The sequence below is a fragment of the Martes martes genome (assembly GCF_963455335.1).
Source record: "Martes martes genome assembly, chromosome: 2".
Taxonomy (NCBI): Eukaryota; Metazoa; Chordata; class Mammalia; order Carnivora; family Mustelidae; genus Martes; species Martes martes.
The window spans coordinates 80,551,078-80,565,102 of NC_137889.1; the positions used below are offsets into that span (position 1 = coordinate 80,551,078).

General features: G+C 36.7%; 1 protein-coding gene across 4 annotated transcripts in view; it reads right to left on the reverse strand.

Moving 5' to 3' along the window:
• The window catches only part of RXFP1 (relaxin family peptide receptor 1), a gene marked incomplete at both ends in the record, with an annotated part of 100,320 nt that overhangs the window by 37,828 nt on the left and 48,467 nt on the right, over window positions 1-14,025 (reverse strand). For 3 of the 4 annotated variants that reach the window (XM_080797157.1, XM_080797155.1, XM_080797154.1), the window contains one exon: window positions 3,511-3,609. The exons of the other annotated variant lie outside the window; for it this stretch is intronic. In XM_080797157.1, the coding sequence (XP_080653283.1) occupies window positions 3,511-3,609 (99 nt within the window). The remainder of the gene's footprint in view (window positions 1-3,510; window positions 3,610-14,025) is intronic. 4 annotated transcript variants of the gene reach the window in all.

Genomic DNA, 14,025 nt, shown 5'->3' on the forward strand with positions numbered 1-14,025 from the left:
TTTAACTGGTGAGAAAGAGAACTAAACATGAACCATAGTGTTGGTAGAATTCTTTTTTTGTTTTTTCCTGGAAAATTCAGGAGTTCTTTAAAGGATTTTTTTTTAAAATGATCTTCTTTTGGCTTATGTAGGGATGTAAAGATGTCTAAAAATGTCATTTATGGGAGTGAACTTTTTTTATGCATAGCCAACCATTCTACTCTCACTGCTAATGTTGGGGAGAGGGAGAATTGGATGTTTGCCTTTGGCCATCTTGTGGGGCTGCAGTCATAGTTTTAAAGATGTGATCCCATAGTTCTAAAGTCTATTAGAGACTTGCAATGATGTGTTCATATAGCTCAATAGTAGAATAAGATTGTTATTCAGTATAATAGAGTGTGATTCCTGTCTCTGTGGGGAATGGTTGATGAACGAGAGTTACGAGAAATGCTTTCCCTCTACATTTACTTTGAAACCCTGACCTGAATAGCAGAGGTTACAGACTCATGTCTACAGGGCACTGGCAAAATAGGTGTTGGCCTTATCCAGATGTCCCAGTGGACCTGCTTCTCCTGTTGCCATATTAGGATAGGAACATGTGTAGCCAAGTCAACCAACTTTCTCAAAGAAGCCAGAAATACGTTGTGTTGATAATTACCTATTTGAATAATGAGAATTGCCCACTCAAAATATTTTAAAACATCACAGAACAAACAAAACTTTCTATGAGAATTTTCTGCTGGTAGGCTTCCAGTTTATGATCTTTACAGTCAAGCTTCCACAGAGCAGAAAAGTGTCTAATGGTAAAGAAGAGATTTCTATGACAAAGCTGGTGGATGACTGTTAATGAGCACAGTTGGGTAGCAAGTGGGAGACTTTGACCTAGTAAATATCCCTTTGCTCAGCTATGGGGTGACAGGTGTTCTTCCTCTCCTCCCAAATAACTCTCCTGACTATTTTTCAGGGTTATAAGAGGTCAAAATCATAACTTAGGATTTGTGTTTTTTGTAAACCGAGTCTCCGCCAAGAACTTTTAAACAGTTTTATGGTTATAAGTAACCATTTGGCTACGGATCTCTGAAGCTGAAAACTGATTCTGTCTCCAAGTTATAAGCCACGTCTAACATGAGTGTTGTGGGGAAAGAAGGGTGTGGATTGGGAGAGAGGATGAAGGGTGTGAGAGTGAGACTAGGAAGGGTAAAAATGGAGGGAGTGAAATTAACATTACTTTCAATGTGTTTTTTCTGTTTATATTGATGGAGTTAAGATAATTCATATATGTTGATTAACAGGGTTACCTGTAATAAGGAAAAATGAAAAAATAACACCTAAATATCCAACATCAAAAGAATGATTAAGCACATTATTTCACTTAAAAATATATTATATAGTATTTTCAAAAACAGCTTGTAACAGCATGATACCTGATTATACTAAAATGCTAAGTGAAAATATGATAAAAATGGTTTGTACAGGAAATTTCAACAATGTTAAAATAAAAAAAGATGAATAATGCACAAGCAAGTTAATTTCGGTAGCCTCTGAGTGGTGAAATTATGGTTGAGTAAACAAACAATTCTAAATCTTTGTACTTTCTATATCCCTCAAGTTTAAACTTTAATAATACATTGGTTAATGATAGATATATTTTCCAAGATATTGTTCTTGAGAGGTGACTTTATAAAAGCCAATTCTTCACACTCTTTCACCTAGCCAAAAATTATTATAAGCCATTCTCAGTTTAATTTCCAATAAATCCTTATAATAATCATTTACATAAGGTAGTACAAAAGGAACTTAAAGTTTCACCTCCAAATTTACACTACTCTTTCCATTCTGTTTCATACTGCTTTTATGCTTGCAAAAGACATTTAGTTATTTATTACCACCACATCCTGAACTAACTTTATAAGAACTCGAATTGAAAATTATATATTTGTTTTTTACTAAAAACTGATAATAAAATTTTTTTTTGGTATATCATTTACTGTGTAGCTCCATTCTTCCTATGTAGTTATACTTAAGGACACACTTCTCCCAGAGTTCAGAATTAGGCAAAAAGTTATCTCTCTTGCTGACTTGATCTGTGTTTTCCCTCATTTGTTTGTCTTTGCTTTACAAGCCAGGCTATAAAAGTTATGTAACCCATTATCTTCCTTCTTTAGCCTGATGACTACAAAATTCAGAACTAAGCTTTGGACACAGATACTAAACTTTTCTCAGTGAGGATTTCCTTATATAATTTTTCTTCCCATTTCCTTTCCCATTCATTGTTGAATTTTTGTCTTATATGTTATATTAATGACTTAAGTCTGTTAGCAGCCAGATTTTTATTGTAAACTGCATAAAATCCATTTAGAAATAAGGAGATATAGAAAGATTCAATTAAAATTTAAGAAATGAAAATTTCTTAATTTTTAAATTTAAGATATGAAAAGAAAAGGCAATACAATAAAACAAGGAAAAAAACCCTATGTTTTGAGATAACATGGCATAATCCTTTAATTTTTTTGTGTTGTATTAGCAGGTAAATTACACCTGTCACATTTTTTCTTTCCCAAAAGGTTTTAGGGATCAAATATTTGGTCTCTGTGAGAAAATGTGAGGCTGAGGCAGATTGCTGAGTAGCCTGTGTGTTTACAGGATGGATGTACACTCCTTTAAATGGGGGACTGTTAGTATTTTTTATTAATCTCTTTTGAATATTGAAGACAAAAAAATTAAACCTTTTTAAAAAAGCTTGACTTTATAATTTGTGAACATAAAGGAAAAATTATAGTAAGGGCCCCCCTCCCCCTCACTATTTAACCAAGGTTTTGTAAAACTAGGACCAAAATTATAGCTCCAAGGCACAAAATTACATTTCCATAATTTATTAAAGGAGTTATTAAAAATTTAAAAATTTAAAGTTATTAAAATTAAATTAAATTAAATTAAAATTTAAAATTTAAAATTTAAAATTTAAAATTAAATTAAAATTTAAAAATTAAAAGTTATTAAAAATTTATTAAAAGGAGTTGTTTACAAGGTCTTCCTGTTCCAAAGTATCACAGTCAGTCCTGAGGTTGTACCCTCCCACCACTCTGTCAGTGTTTTTGGAGGTTTTCAGTATGTGACTAAGCATAGCAGGTTATAATTAATGAGGATTTTTGTAGTTCTAAAGTAGTTTAGACTCCAGAAGCTTTTTCACTTGCAGACATTAAAATGCGAACAGCTTCTCTGTTCTTCCTTTTCTACAATTTCCCATGTATCAGAGCCTATGATTGTGAAAAAGGGACATAAAGTAGTAATCCTGGCTGATGGACATTAATTTTGTTCACAATATCTAGCATGATATATTGCTTTCATACTTAAGATCCTTGAGTCACTTTTAAACAAAATCCCCAAATTAAGGCTGCATGTCTAATAGAGTTTGCTGTTAGAAGACTATAGCTAACCTTTTCAAACACATATGTTGGATCCAACTTTTAAAAGCATGGTATCTTTTTATGAACTCATGGAAAAGGAGACTCAATCCTTTTGATTACTTACAGCATTCCAATGTTTGTGTCTCAAAGGGATATGGGGAAGTCATTCTGTAGTAACTGGCAAAATACTTGTCAAATTGCAAAGACCATCCATTGTTGTCTCCTGAAATAAAAACCAGAGAGCAGAAAAGTTTAAGAAAACAGAAAAAATCTAGTGTGTTGGGAAAAATAGTTCTTCTCTTTAAAAGAAACAAGAGATTCTCAGACTTAGTAAGATAAACATCATCTGGGATCTTGTTGACAAAAGTAAATTTCTGGCTCCCCCACCTAGAGGTCCTGATTTTATAGGTCAGAGATGGGTCCCCAGGTCTCCACTATGGGCACTGTAGGTGCCTCTTCTGTAGGTGAGTCTTCTGTAAGTAGTATTTGAACCACATTTAAAGAAACAGTACTTTCTTAAGTATTGAAATACAGCACACTGTTCCTAGAATATTAGTTATGATTCCTTCAATCTTCTTTTGTCATTTAAATTGATGTTGGAGGTGTGTTGACATGGATAGACAGTCATGACTGTTAAAGAAAAGAAGAAAAAAATAACATGCTCAGCATGATTGCATTCCCTTTTTTTTTTTTTTTTAAGGGCACTATGGTGTCATGGATGGTTTTAAGAGGAATTCTCCTCTGGGGGAGGAGGGGGGAAAGGAGCAAGATGGTGGAGGAGTATGAGACCTAAATATCATCAAGTCCCAGGAGTTCAGATAGATAGTTATCAAACCATTCTGAACACCTACAAACTCAACAGGAGATCAAAGAGAAGAAGAGTGGCAATTCTAGGAACAGAAAAGCAATCACTTTCTGGAAGGTAGGACATGGGGAGAGGCGATATACAGGAAGATAGACTACAGGGGGAGGGGCTGGCTCCCTGGAAGCGGTGGAGCAGTGGAGCACAAAATCAGAACTTTTAGAAGTCTGCTCCACGGAGGGATGTCGCTCCAGAGGCTAAGCCGGGGGTACAGCCCTTGTGGGGACAGTGTGGTCTCATGACACGTGGGGTCACAAAAACACCAGGGGTGTCTGAGTGTGGCAGAGCTCCCAGGTATCAAAGCAGGGAATCCAGCTGCAGAGACAGAGCTGAGGAATGGGCTCTCAGCTCGGGGTTACCTTAAACCCTGATCTGAGGCAAAGTCAGGCCACTGCTCTTCAGGCAGAGACCATACAAGTGGCAGATCCAGGGAGACCACTTCCTTCCTCCTATGGGAGGAGTGGCAAGGGAACACGCTGCAGGAATCTGCTGGGTTTGAAAACTCCAAATGGGGCTGTATGCCACAGATAGAAACACTCGGTCACAGGCTGGGTGAGCACCGAGTGCTGCTGGAGACATGGGAGACAGGAGGGATTGACTGCTTTTCTCTGAGGGTGCACTGAGGAGTGGGACCCCAAGCTATGGGCTCCCCTGGGTCAGAGATTCATTATTATTATTATTCTCCTCCAAAGCTGTATGGAAAGTATTCAGGGAATAAAAGCTACCAAGAGCAAAATCTGAGCATAGTACTTAACCTGGCCCCTGGCAAGGGCAGTGCAATTCCTCCTTGGGCAAAGAAATTTGAGAATCACTGCAACAGGCCCCTCCCTGAGAAGATTAATAAGAACATCCAGCCAAGACCAAGTTCACCAATCAATGAGAACTGCAAAACTTCAGAGTTATGGGAATACAGCACATAGAATTCATGGCCTTTTCCCCATGATTCTTTAGTCTTTCAAAGTTGAATTTTTAAAATTTTTAATTTTTTTCTTATTCTATTTACAATTTTTTTCCACTTTCCTATTTTAATATTTTAACTATTTTATCTTATCAATTCCTTTTTAAAAAATCTTTTAAAAATTTTATTGTTATAGTCATAGTCTATCCCTTCATTGTATTTAACCTTATTTTTTATATACATATAGGTTTTTCTTTCTGTAAAATATTGGGATACAGTTTCTTCTAATAGATCAAAATATACCCTAAATCAAGCACATGGCTTTGTTTTAGTCTCCAGCCTATCACACTCTTCCCTCTTTTTTTTTTTTTCAACCAACTTCTTATCTTATCAATTCCTGTTATAGAATTCTTTAAAAAATTTCATCTTTGCACTCCTATTCCATCCCTTCATCGTGTTTACCCTTATTTTTGAATATATATATAAGTTTTTCTTTCTTTAAAATTTGGGGAGGCAGTCTCTTCTAGGAGACCAAAATACACCCAAAATCAAGTGTGTGGCCCTGTTCTATTCACCAGTCTATGTATGGCCCTGTTCTATTCACTATTTTTTTTCTCCTTTCTTCTCCCCTCAGTTTCGGGTCTCTTCTGATTTGGATATTGTATATTTTTCTGGGATCATTGTTACCTTTTTAGTATCTTCTTCTCTCATCTATTCTTATCTGGATAGAGTGACAAGGTGGAAAAACTCACCTAAAAAAAAAAACAAAAAACAACAACAACAAAAAAAAAAAACACCAGGAGGAAGTACTGATGGCTAGGGACCTATTCAATATAGACATTAACAAGATGTCAGAACTAGAGTTCAGAATGACAATTATCAAGGTGCTAGATAGGCTCAAAAAGAGCATGGAAGATACTAGAGAATTCCTTTCTGGAGAAGTATAGTCCCTTTCCGGAGAAATAAAAGAACTAAAATCTAATCAAGTTGAAATCAAAAAAGCTTTTAATGAGGTGCAATAAAAAAATGGAGGCTCTTGGGGCGCCTGGGTGGCTCAGTGGGTTAAGCCTCTGCCTTCGGCTCAGGTTATGGTCTCAGGGTCCTGGGATTGAGCCACACATTGGGCTCTCTGCTCAGAAGGGAGCCTGCTTCCCCCTGTGTCTCTGCCTGCCTCTCTGCCTACTTGTGATCTCTCTGTCAAATAAATAAAATCTTAAAAAAAAAAATGGAGGCTCTTACTGCTAGGATAAATGAGGCAGAAGAGAGAATTAGTGATATAGACCAAAGCATGGAGCATAAAGAAGCTGAGGAAAAGAGAGATAAACAACTACTAGACCATGAAGGGAGAACTAGAGAGATAAATGATACCATAAGATGAAACAATATTAGAATAATTGGGATCCCTGAAGAAGAAGAAAGAGAGAGAGGGGCAGAAGGTATATTGGAGCAAGTTATAGTAGAGAATTTCCCTAATTTGGCAAAAGGAATAGACATCGAAATCCAGGAGACACAGAGAAGCCCCCTCAAAATCAAGAAAAGTGGGTCAAGACCCTGTCATCTAATAGTAAAACTTAAAAGTCTCAGTGACAAAGAGAAAATCCTGAAAGTAGTTTGGGACAAGAGATCTGTAACATAAAACTGTAGAACTATTAGATTGGGAGCAGACCTATCCACAGAGACCTGGCAGGCCAGAAAGGACTGGCATGATATATTCAGAGCACTAAATGAGAAAAATATGCAGCCAGGAATACTATATCCAGGTAGGACATCACTGAAAATGGAAGGAGAAATAAAAAGCTTCCAGGACAAACAAAAATTAGAAGAATTTTTAATTCTTTTACAGTCCTACAGAAAATATTGAAATGGGTCCTTTAAGCAAAGAGAGAGCCTAAAAGTAACAGACCAGAAAGGAACAGAGGCTATATACAGTAACAGTCACCTTACAGGCAATAGAATGGCACTAAATTCATATCTTTCAATAGTTACCCTGAATGTAAATGGTCTAAATGCCCCAATCAAAAAAAAAACCCAGGGTATCAGAATGGATAAAAAAAAATAAGACCCATCGATATGCTGTCTGCAAGAAACTCATTTTAGACCCAAAGATACCTCCAGATTTAAAGTGAGGGGGTGGAAAACAATTTACCACACTAATGGACATCAAAAGAATGCTGGTGTGGCAATCCTTATATCAGGTAAAGTAGATTTTAGGCCAAAGACTATAATAAGAGGTGAGGAAAGACACTATATCATACTTAAAGGGTCTGTCCAACAAGAAGGTCTAATAATTTTTAATAACTATGCCCCTAACATGGGAGCAGCCAATTATATAAATCAATTAATAACAAAATCAAAGAAATGCATTGACAAGAAAATAATAATGGTAGGGGACTTTAACACCCACTTATTGAAATGGACAGATCATCTAAGTAAAAGATCAACAAGGAAATAAAGGCTTTAAAGGACACACTGGACCAGATGGACATCACAGATATATTCAGAACATTCCATCCCACAGCAACAGAATACACATTTTTCTCTAGTCCACATGGAACATTCTCCAGAATAGATCACATCCTGGGTCACAAATCAGGTCTCGACCAGTACCAAAAGATTGGGATCATTCCCTGCATATTCTCGGACCACAATGCTCTGAAGCTAGAACCCACTCACAAGAGGAAAGTTGGAAAGAACTCAAATACATGGAGGCTAAAGAGCATTCTACTAAAGAATGAATGGGTCAACCGGGAAATTAAAGAAGAATTGAAAAAATTCATGGAAACAGATGATTATGAAAACTCAACTGTTCAAAATGTTTGGGACACAGCAAAGGTGGTCCTGAGAGGAAAGTATACAGCAATACAAACATTTCTCAAGAAATAAGAAAGGTTTCAAGTACACAGCCTAACCCTACACCTAAAGGAGCTGGAAAAAGAACAGCAAAGAAAGCCTAAACCCAGCAGGAGAAGAGAAATCATAAAGATCAGAGCAGAAATCAATGAAATCGAAACCAAAAGGAGAGTAGAACAAAGCAACGAAACTAGGAGCTGGTTCTTTGAAAGAATTAATAAGATTGATAAACCCCTGGCCAGACTTAACAAAAAGAAAAGAGAAAGGACCCAAATTAATAAAATCAGGAATGAAAGAGAAGAGATCACAACCAACACCAGAGAAATACAAACAATTATAAGTACATATTATGAGCAACTATACACCAGCAAGTTTGATAATCTGGAAAAAATGGATGCATTCCTAGAGACATATAAATTACCACAACTGAACCAGGAAGACATAGAAAACCTGAATAGACCCATAACCAGTAAGGAGATTGAAGCAGTCATCAAAAATCTCTCAACAAACAAGATCCCAGGGCCAGAGGGCTTCCCAGGGAACGTCTACCAAACATTTAAAGAAAAACTAATACCTGTTCTCTTGAAACTGTTCCAAAAAATAGAAATGGAAGGAAAACTTCCTAACTCATTTTATGAGCCAGCATTACCTTGATCCCCAAACCAAAGATCCCATCAAAAAAGAAAATTACAGACCAATATCCTTGATGAACAGGGATGCAAAAATTCTCACCAAAATACTAGCAATTGGATCCAATAGTACATTAAAAGGATTATTTACCACGAACAAGTGGGATTTATTCCTGGGCTGCAAGGTTGGTTCAACATCCACAAATCAATCAATGTGATACAATACATTAATAAAAGAAAGAACAAGAACCATATGATACTCTCAATTGACGCTGAAAAAGCATTTGACAAAGTACAGCATCCTTTCTTGATCAAAACTCTTCAAAGTGTAGGGATAGAGGGTACATACCTCAATATCATCAAAGCCATCTATGAAAAACCTACAGTGAATATCATTCTCAATGGGGAAAAACTGAGAGCTTTTTCCCTAAGGTCAGGAACATGGCATGGATGTCCACGATCATCACTGGTATTCAACGTAGTACTAGAAGTCCTAGTCTCAGCAATCAGACAACAAAAAGAAATAAAAGTAATCTGATTTGGCAGAGAAGAAGTCAAACTCTCACTCTTTGCAGATGATACGATACTTTATGTGGAAAACCCAAAAGACTGCACTCCAAAACTGCTAGAACTCAAACAGGAATTCAGTAAAGTGTCAGGATATAAAATCAGTGCACAGAAATCAATTGCATTTCTATACAACACAGCAAGACAGAAGAAAGAGAAATTAAGGAGTTGATCCCATTTACAATTGCACCCAAATACATAAGATACTTAGGAATAAACCTAACCAGAGATGCAAAGAATCTGTACTCAGAAAACTATAAAGTACTCATGAAAGAAATTGAGGAAGACACAAAGAAATGGAAAAAATGTTCCATGCTCATGGATTGGAAGAACAAATACTGTGAAAATGTCTATGCTACCTAGAACAATCTACACATTTAATGCAATCCTTATCAAAATACCATCAATTTTTTTTCAAAGAAATGGAACAAATAATCCTAAAATTTATATGGAACCAGAAAAGACCCTGAATAGCCAGAGGAATGTTGAAAAAGAAAACCAAAGTTGACAGCATCACAATTCCAGACTTCAAACTCTATTACAAAGCTGTCATCATCAAGACAGTATGGTACTGGCACAAAAACAGACAAATAGATGGAACAGAATGGAACAGAATAGAGAGCCCAGAAATAGACCCTCAACTCTATGGTCCACTAATCTTTGACAAAGCAGGAAAGAATGTCCAATGGAAAAAAGACAGCCTCTTCAATAAATGGTGTTGGGAAAATTTGACAGCCACATCCAGAAGAATGAACTGGACCATTTCCTTATATCACACACAAAAATAGACTTTGAATGGATGAAAGACCTCAATGTGAGACTGGAATCCATCAAATTCCTTGAGGAGGACACAGATAGCAACCTCTTCGACCTGAGCCACAACAACTTCTTCCTAGAAACATTGCCAAAGGCAAGGCAAGCAAGGGAAAAAATGAACTATTGGGACTTCATCAAGATCAAAAGCTTTTGCCCAGCAAAGGAAATGGTCAACAAAACCAAAAGACAACCAACAGAATGGGAGAAGATATTTGCAAATGACATATCAGATAAAGGGCTAATGTCCAAAATCTATAAAGAACTTATCAAACTCAACATCCAAAGAACAAATAATCGAATCAAGAAATGGGCAGAAGACATGAACAGACATTTCTGCAAAGAAGACATCCCAATGACCAACAGACACATGAAAAAGTGCTCCACATCACTCAGCATCAGGGAAATACAAATCAAAATCACAGTGAGATACCACCTCACACCAGTCAAATGGTTAAAATTAACAAGTCAGGACATGATAGATATTGGTGAGGATGCAAGCTGGAGCAGCCACTCAGGAAAACAGCATGGAAGCTCCTCAAAAAGTTGAAAATAGAGCAACTGTACAACCTAGCAATCACACTACTAGGTATTTACCCTAAAGATACAAATGTAGTGATCCAAAGGGGCATATGCACTCGAATGTTTATAGCAGCAATGTCCACAATAGCCAAACTATGGAAAGAACCTAGATGTCCATCAACAGATAACTGGATAAAGAAGAAGTGGTATATATATATACTGTATAGTATTCCATTATATGGAAAAAATATATATATATAATGGAATACTATACAGCCATCAAAAAACGAAATCTTGCCATTTGCAACGACTTGAATGGAACTAGAGGGTATTATGCTAAGTGAAATTAGTTAATCAGAGAAAGACAATTATCATATAGTCTCTCTGATTTGAGGAATTTGAGAGGCAGGGTGGGGGGGTCGCGGGGGTTAGGGAAGGAAAAAAATGAAACATGATGGGACCAGGGAGGGAGAAAAACCATAAGAGACTCTTTTTTTTTTTTTTTTAAAGATTTATTTATTTGACAGAGATTATAAGTAGGCAGAGAGGCAGGCAGAGAGAGAGAGGAGGAAGCAGGCTTCCTGATGAGCAGAGAGCCCGATGCAGGGCTCGATCCCAGGACCCTGGGATCATGACCTGAGCCAAAGGCAGAGGCTTTAACCCACTGAACCACCCAGGCAGCCCCATAAGAGACTCTTAATCTCAGGAAACAAACTGAGGGTTTCTGGGTTTGGGTGGGAGGGATAGTGTGGCTGGGTTATGGACATTGGGGAGGGTATGTGCTATGGTGAGTGCTGTGAATTTTGTAAGACTGATGATTCACAGATCTCTACTCCTGCAAATAATACATTATATGTTAATAAAAATAAATAAATGAATAAATAAATTAAAAAAATAAAAGGTAGGGGCACCTGGGTGGCTCAGTGGGTTAAAGCCTCTGCCTTCGGCTCGGATCATGATCCCGGGGTCCTGGGATCGAGCCCCGCATCGGGCTCTCTGTTTAGCAGGGAGCTTGCTTCCCTTCCTCTCTCTGCCTGCCTCTCTGCCTACTTGTGGTCTCTGTCTGTCAAATAAATAAATAAATAAAATCTTTAAAAAAAAAGTAAAAAAAAATTGAAAAAAGACAAATTCTCCTCTGAATGCTTACATATTTTCTCATCTAGATTTTCCAATTTTGATATTAAACTCCTGTATCATTTAAAAACCCTCAAAATAGTAAAAGTATTTTTCTTGTGAGAAAGAAAGAAAATAATTTTTGTTCACAGAATTCCTTATGACCTTTTAGTTATTTTTATACATAAGGGAAAATGAAACCAATCACATGATAAAATAGACTATGAATGGGGGTGTAGGGACAGCTTCTCTGGAGGTCTTTGCAGATGGCACAAGCCTTCACCCTACTGGGAGAGTTCAAGTGTGATCCTTTCCAGAGGTTCTAAAATTTTTTGGTAATGTTGCCAGGACTCTTTAAGGATGCATAAACATATGAGTGGATGATAAAAACTATAAAGTTTATCCTGTTTTTATAAACTAGTGTTAAATCTAGCTTTGATTTTTTTTTTTTTTTAAGATTTCACTTATTCATTTGAGAGAGAGAGAGAGAGACAGAGATAGCGACAAAGATAGAGAGAGCAGGAGTGGGGAGGAAAGGGAGAAGCAGGCTCCTTGCTGAGCAGAGTCCAACTCTGGGTTTGGTCCCAAGATCCTGGAATTATGACCTGAGCAGAAGGCAGATGCTTAACTGACTTGAGCCACACAGGTGTCCCAAATCTAGCACTAATTTTATAAATTATTTCTACCATAGATGTGTAATTCAAATCTGAGACTTGAATGCAGATATTAGAACTTTATAGAGTTGCATGGATTTGATGACATTGTCTAGATCATATCCACGGTTCCAGCTCTGATCCGAGGATTTCCAAATTATAGCTCCAGCCTGCACTTTTTCTACTCTGATAATACGTGCTCGGTTTACTACGGGCATCTCAAATGCAACATTTCTAAAATGCAACTCATTATATTTTTCTATATAATCTTGTTACTGCTCCTAAATTGTCTGGATTGGTGACTGGTCTCCACAATCTATCACACTGCCTGAAGCTGAAAGGTTAAATTTCTGGGAATTTGCTCATGTCTGATGAAATATAATTCGTATGATTTCCCCTCTTCTCCCAGTAATTTTTTTATTTTTTCACACTCATTAATGTCTCCATGAAGATCATCTTTGGAAAAGGAAATGCATAATACCATAAATGCTATTTATACTTATAAAATTAGACTTCCTTTTATAAAGAAATCCCAGGAAAAGTGAAAAATTGGAGAAGTTATTTAAAAATTGTTTTTAAAATATTCTCCTTCCTTTAGCATGCTTCGTTAGTTTTAAAACTCTTTTGTCTAAAAACTCTTTATTTTGTCTGACTTTATTTATTAATTTTATTTATTAATATGTAATTGTAATATACAATTATATATTATATATTATATATAGTTAACATATAATTATAATATATATTTTAAAAATATATAATTATTATATAAAATAATTTATTTGTTAAGAATATAATTATTTATTTATTTAAAACTATTTTGTCTGATTTTTTTTTTGTCTGATTTGTCTGACTTCAAAATAAATGTAGCAAAGTAATAGAATCGTATCTCAATTCAGAGGGAGATAAGTGATGGCCCTTAAGTTTATCAACCATGGACTTCAGCATGAGAGCCCAGCTTGGTACCAGTAACTAGGTGGCCAGGAACAACATCTTACAAACAGCAAATACCAGCCATCAAATACCAAGGAACCAGTTCACGGTGCCTCCCCAGCCTCTCACATCATGAGGATGACATTTCAGGCAGAGAAACAGGAAGAAGGGAGGAAATTGGAAAGATTGAGCTTGTATAGACAAAGAGAGACAAGTTATTGAGACCAGGGTGGATTTTGTGCAGTTTGCTCCTCCTCTTTCTATAGTGGGTTTAGAATGCGTTTGTGTTCTTTAGAAGTTGGTAACTCAAATCTATGTTTTCCAGAACTCAAGCAGCTAAGGTTCTTGTTACAGATAAGTTTCTACCACTTGGATGCATGCAAGTGAGACTGGAAGTTTGAGATACCAGTCCTGTGGGTATCTAGCATGAGTTGGCGCAGTTACTGAAGCCAGGCTCAGCGTTCATTTTTCACAGGTAAAGAGATGACTAGCACTAGTGACATACTAGTGACTAGTGGCAACAGCAGCAGATGCTTCCTGATCTTGAACTTGCAATGATCGTGGTTTTTTCCCCATTCCTGACTCTTGGTTCTATAGCCTTTACAACAACTCTATGAACACCTTCTTACTTGTATGAAATCTCTTTTTCTTAAGGGCTCCCCCTGCAAACCCCAATCTAGAGTGGTTTCTGTTTCCTTCTCCCAGAGGGGATTGCGGATAACAGACTCTCAAGGATGGAAACATTGAATTGATGATCTGACCTGGTTGGTTTTGAAGATAAAGGCAATACTGTTGCTAT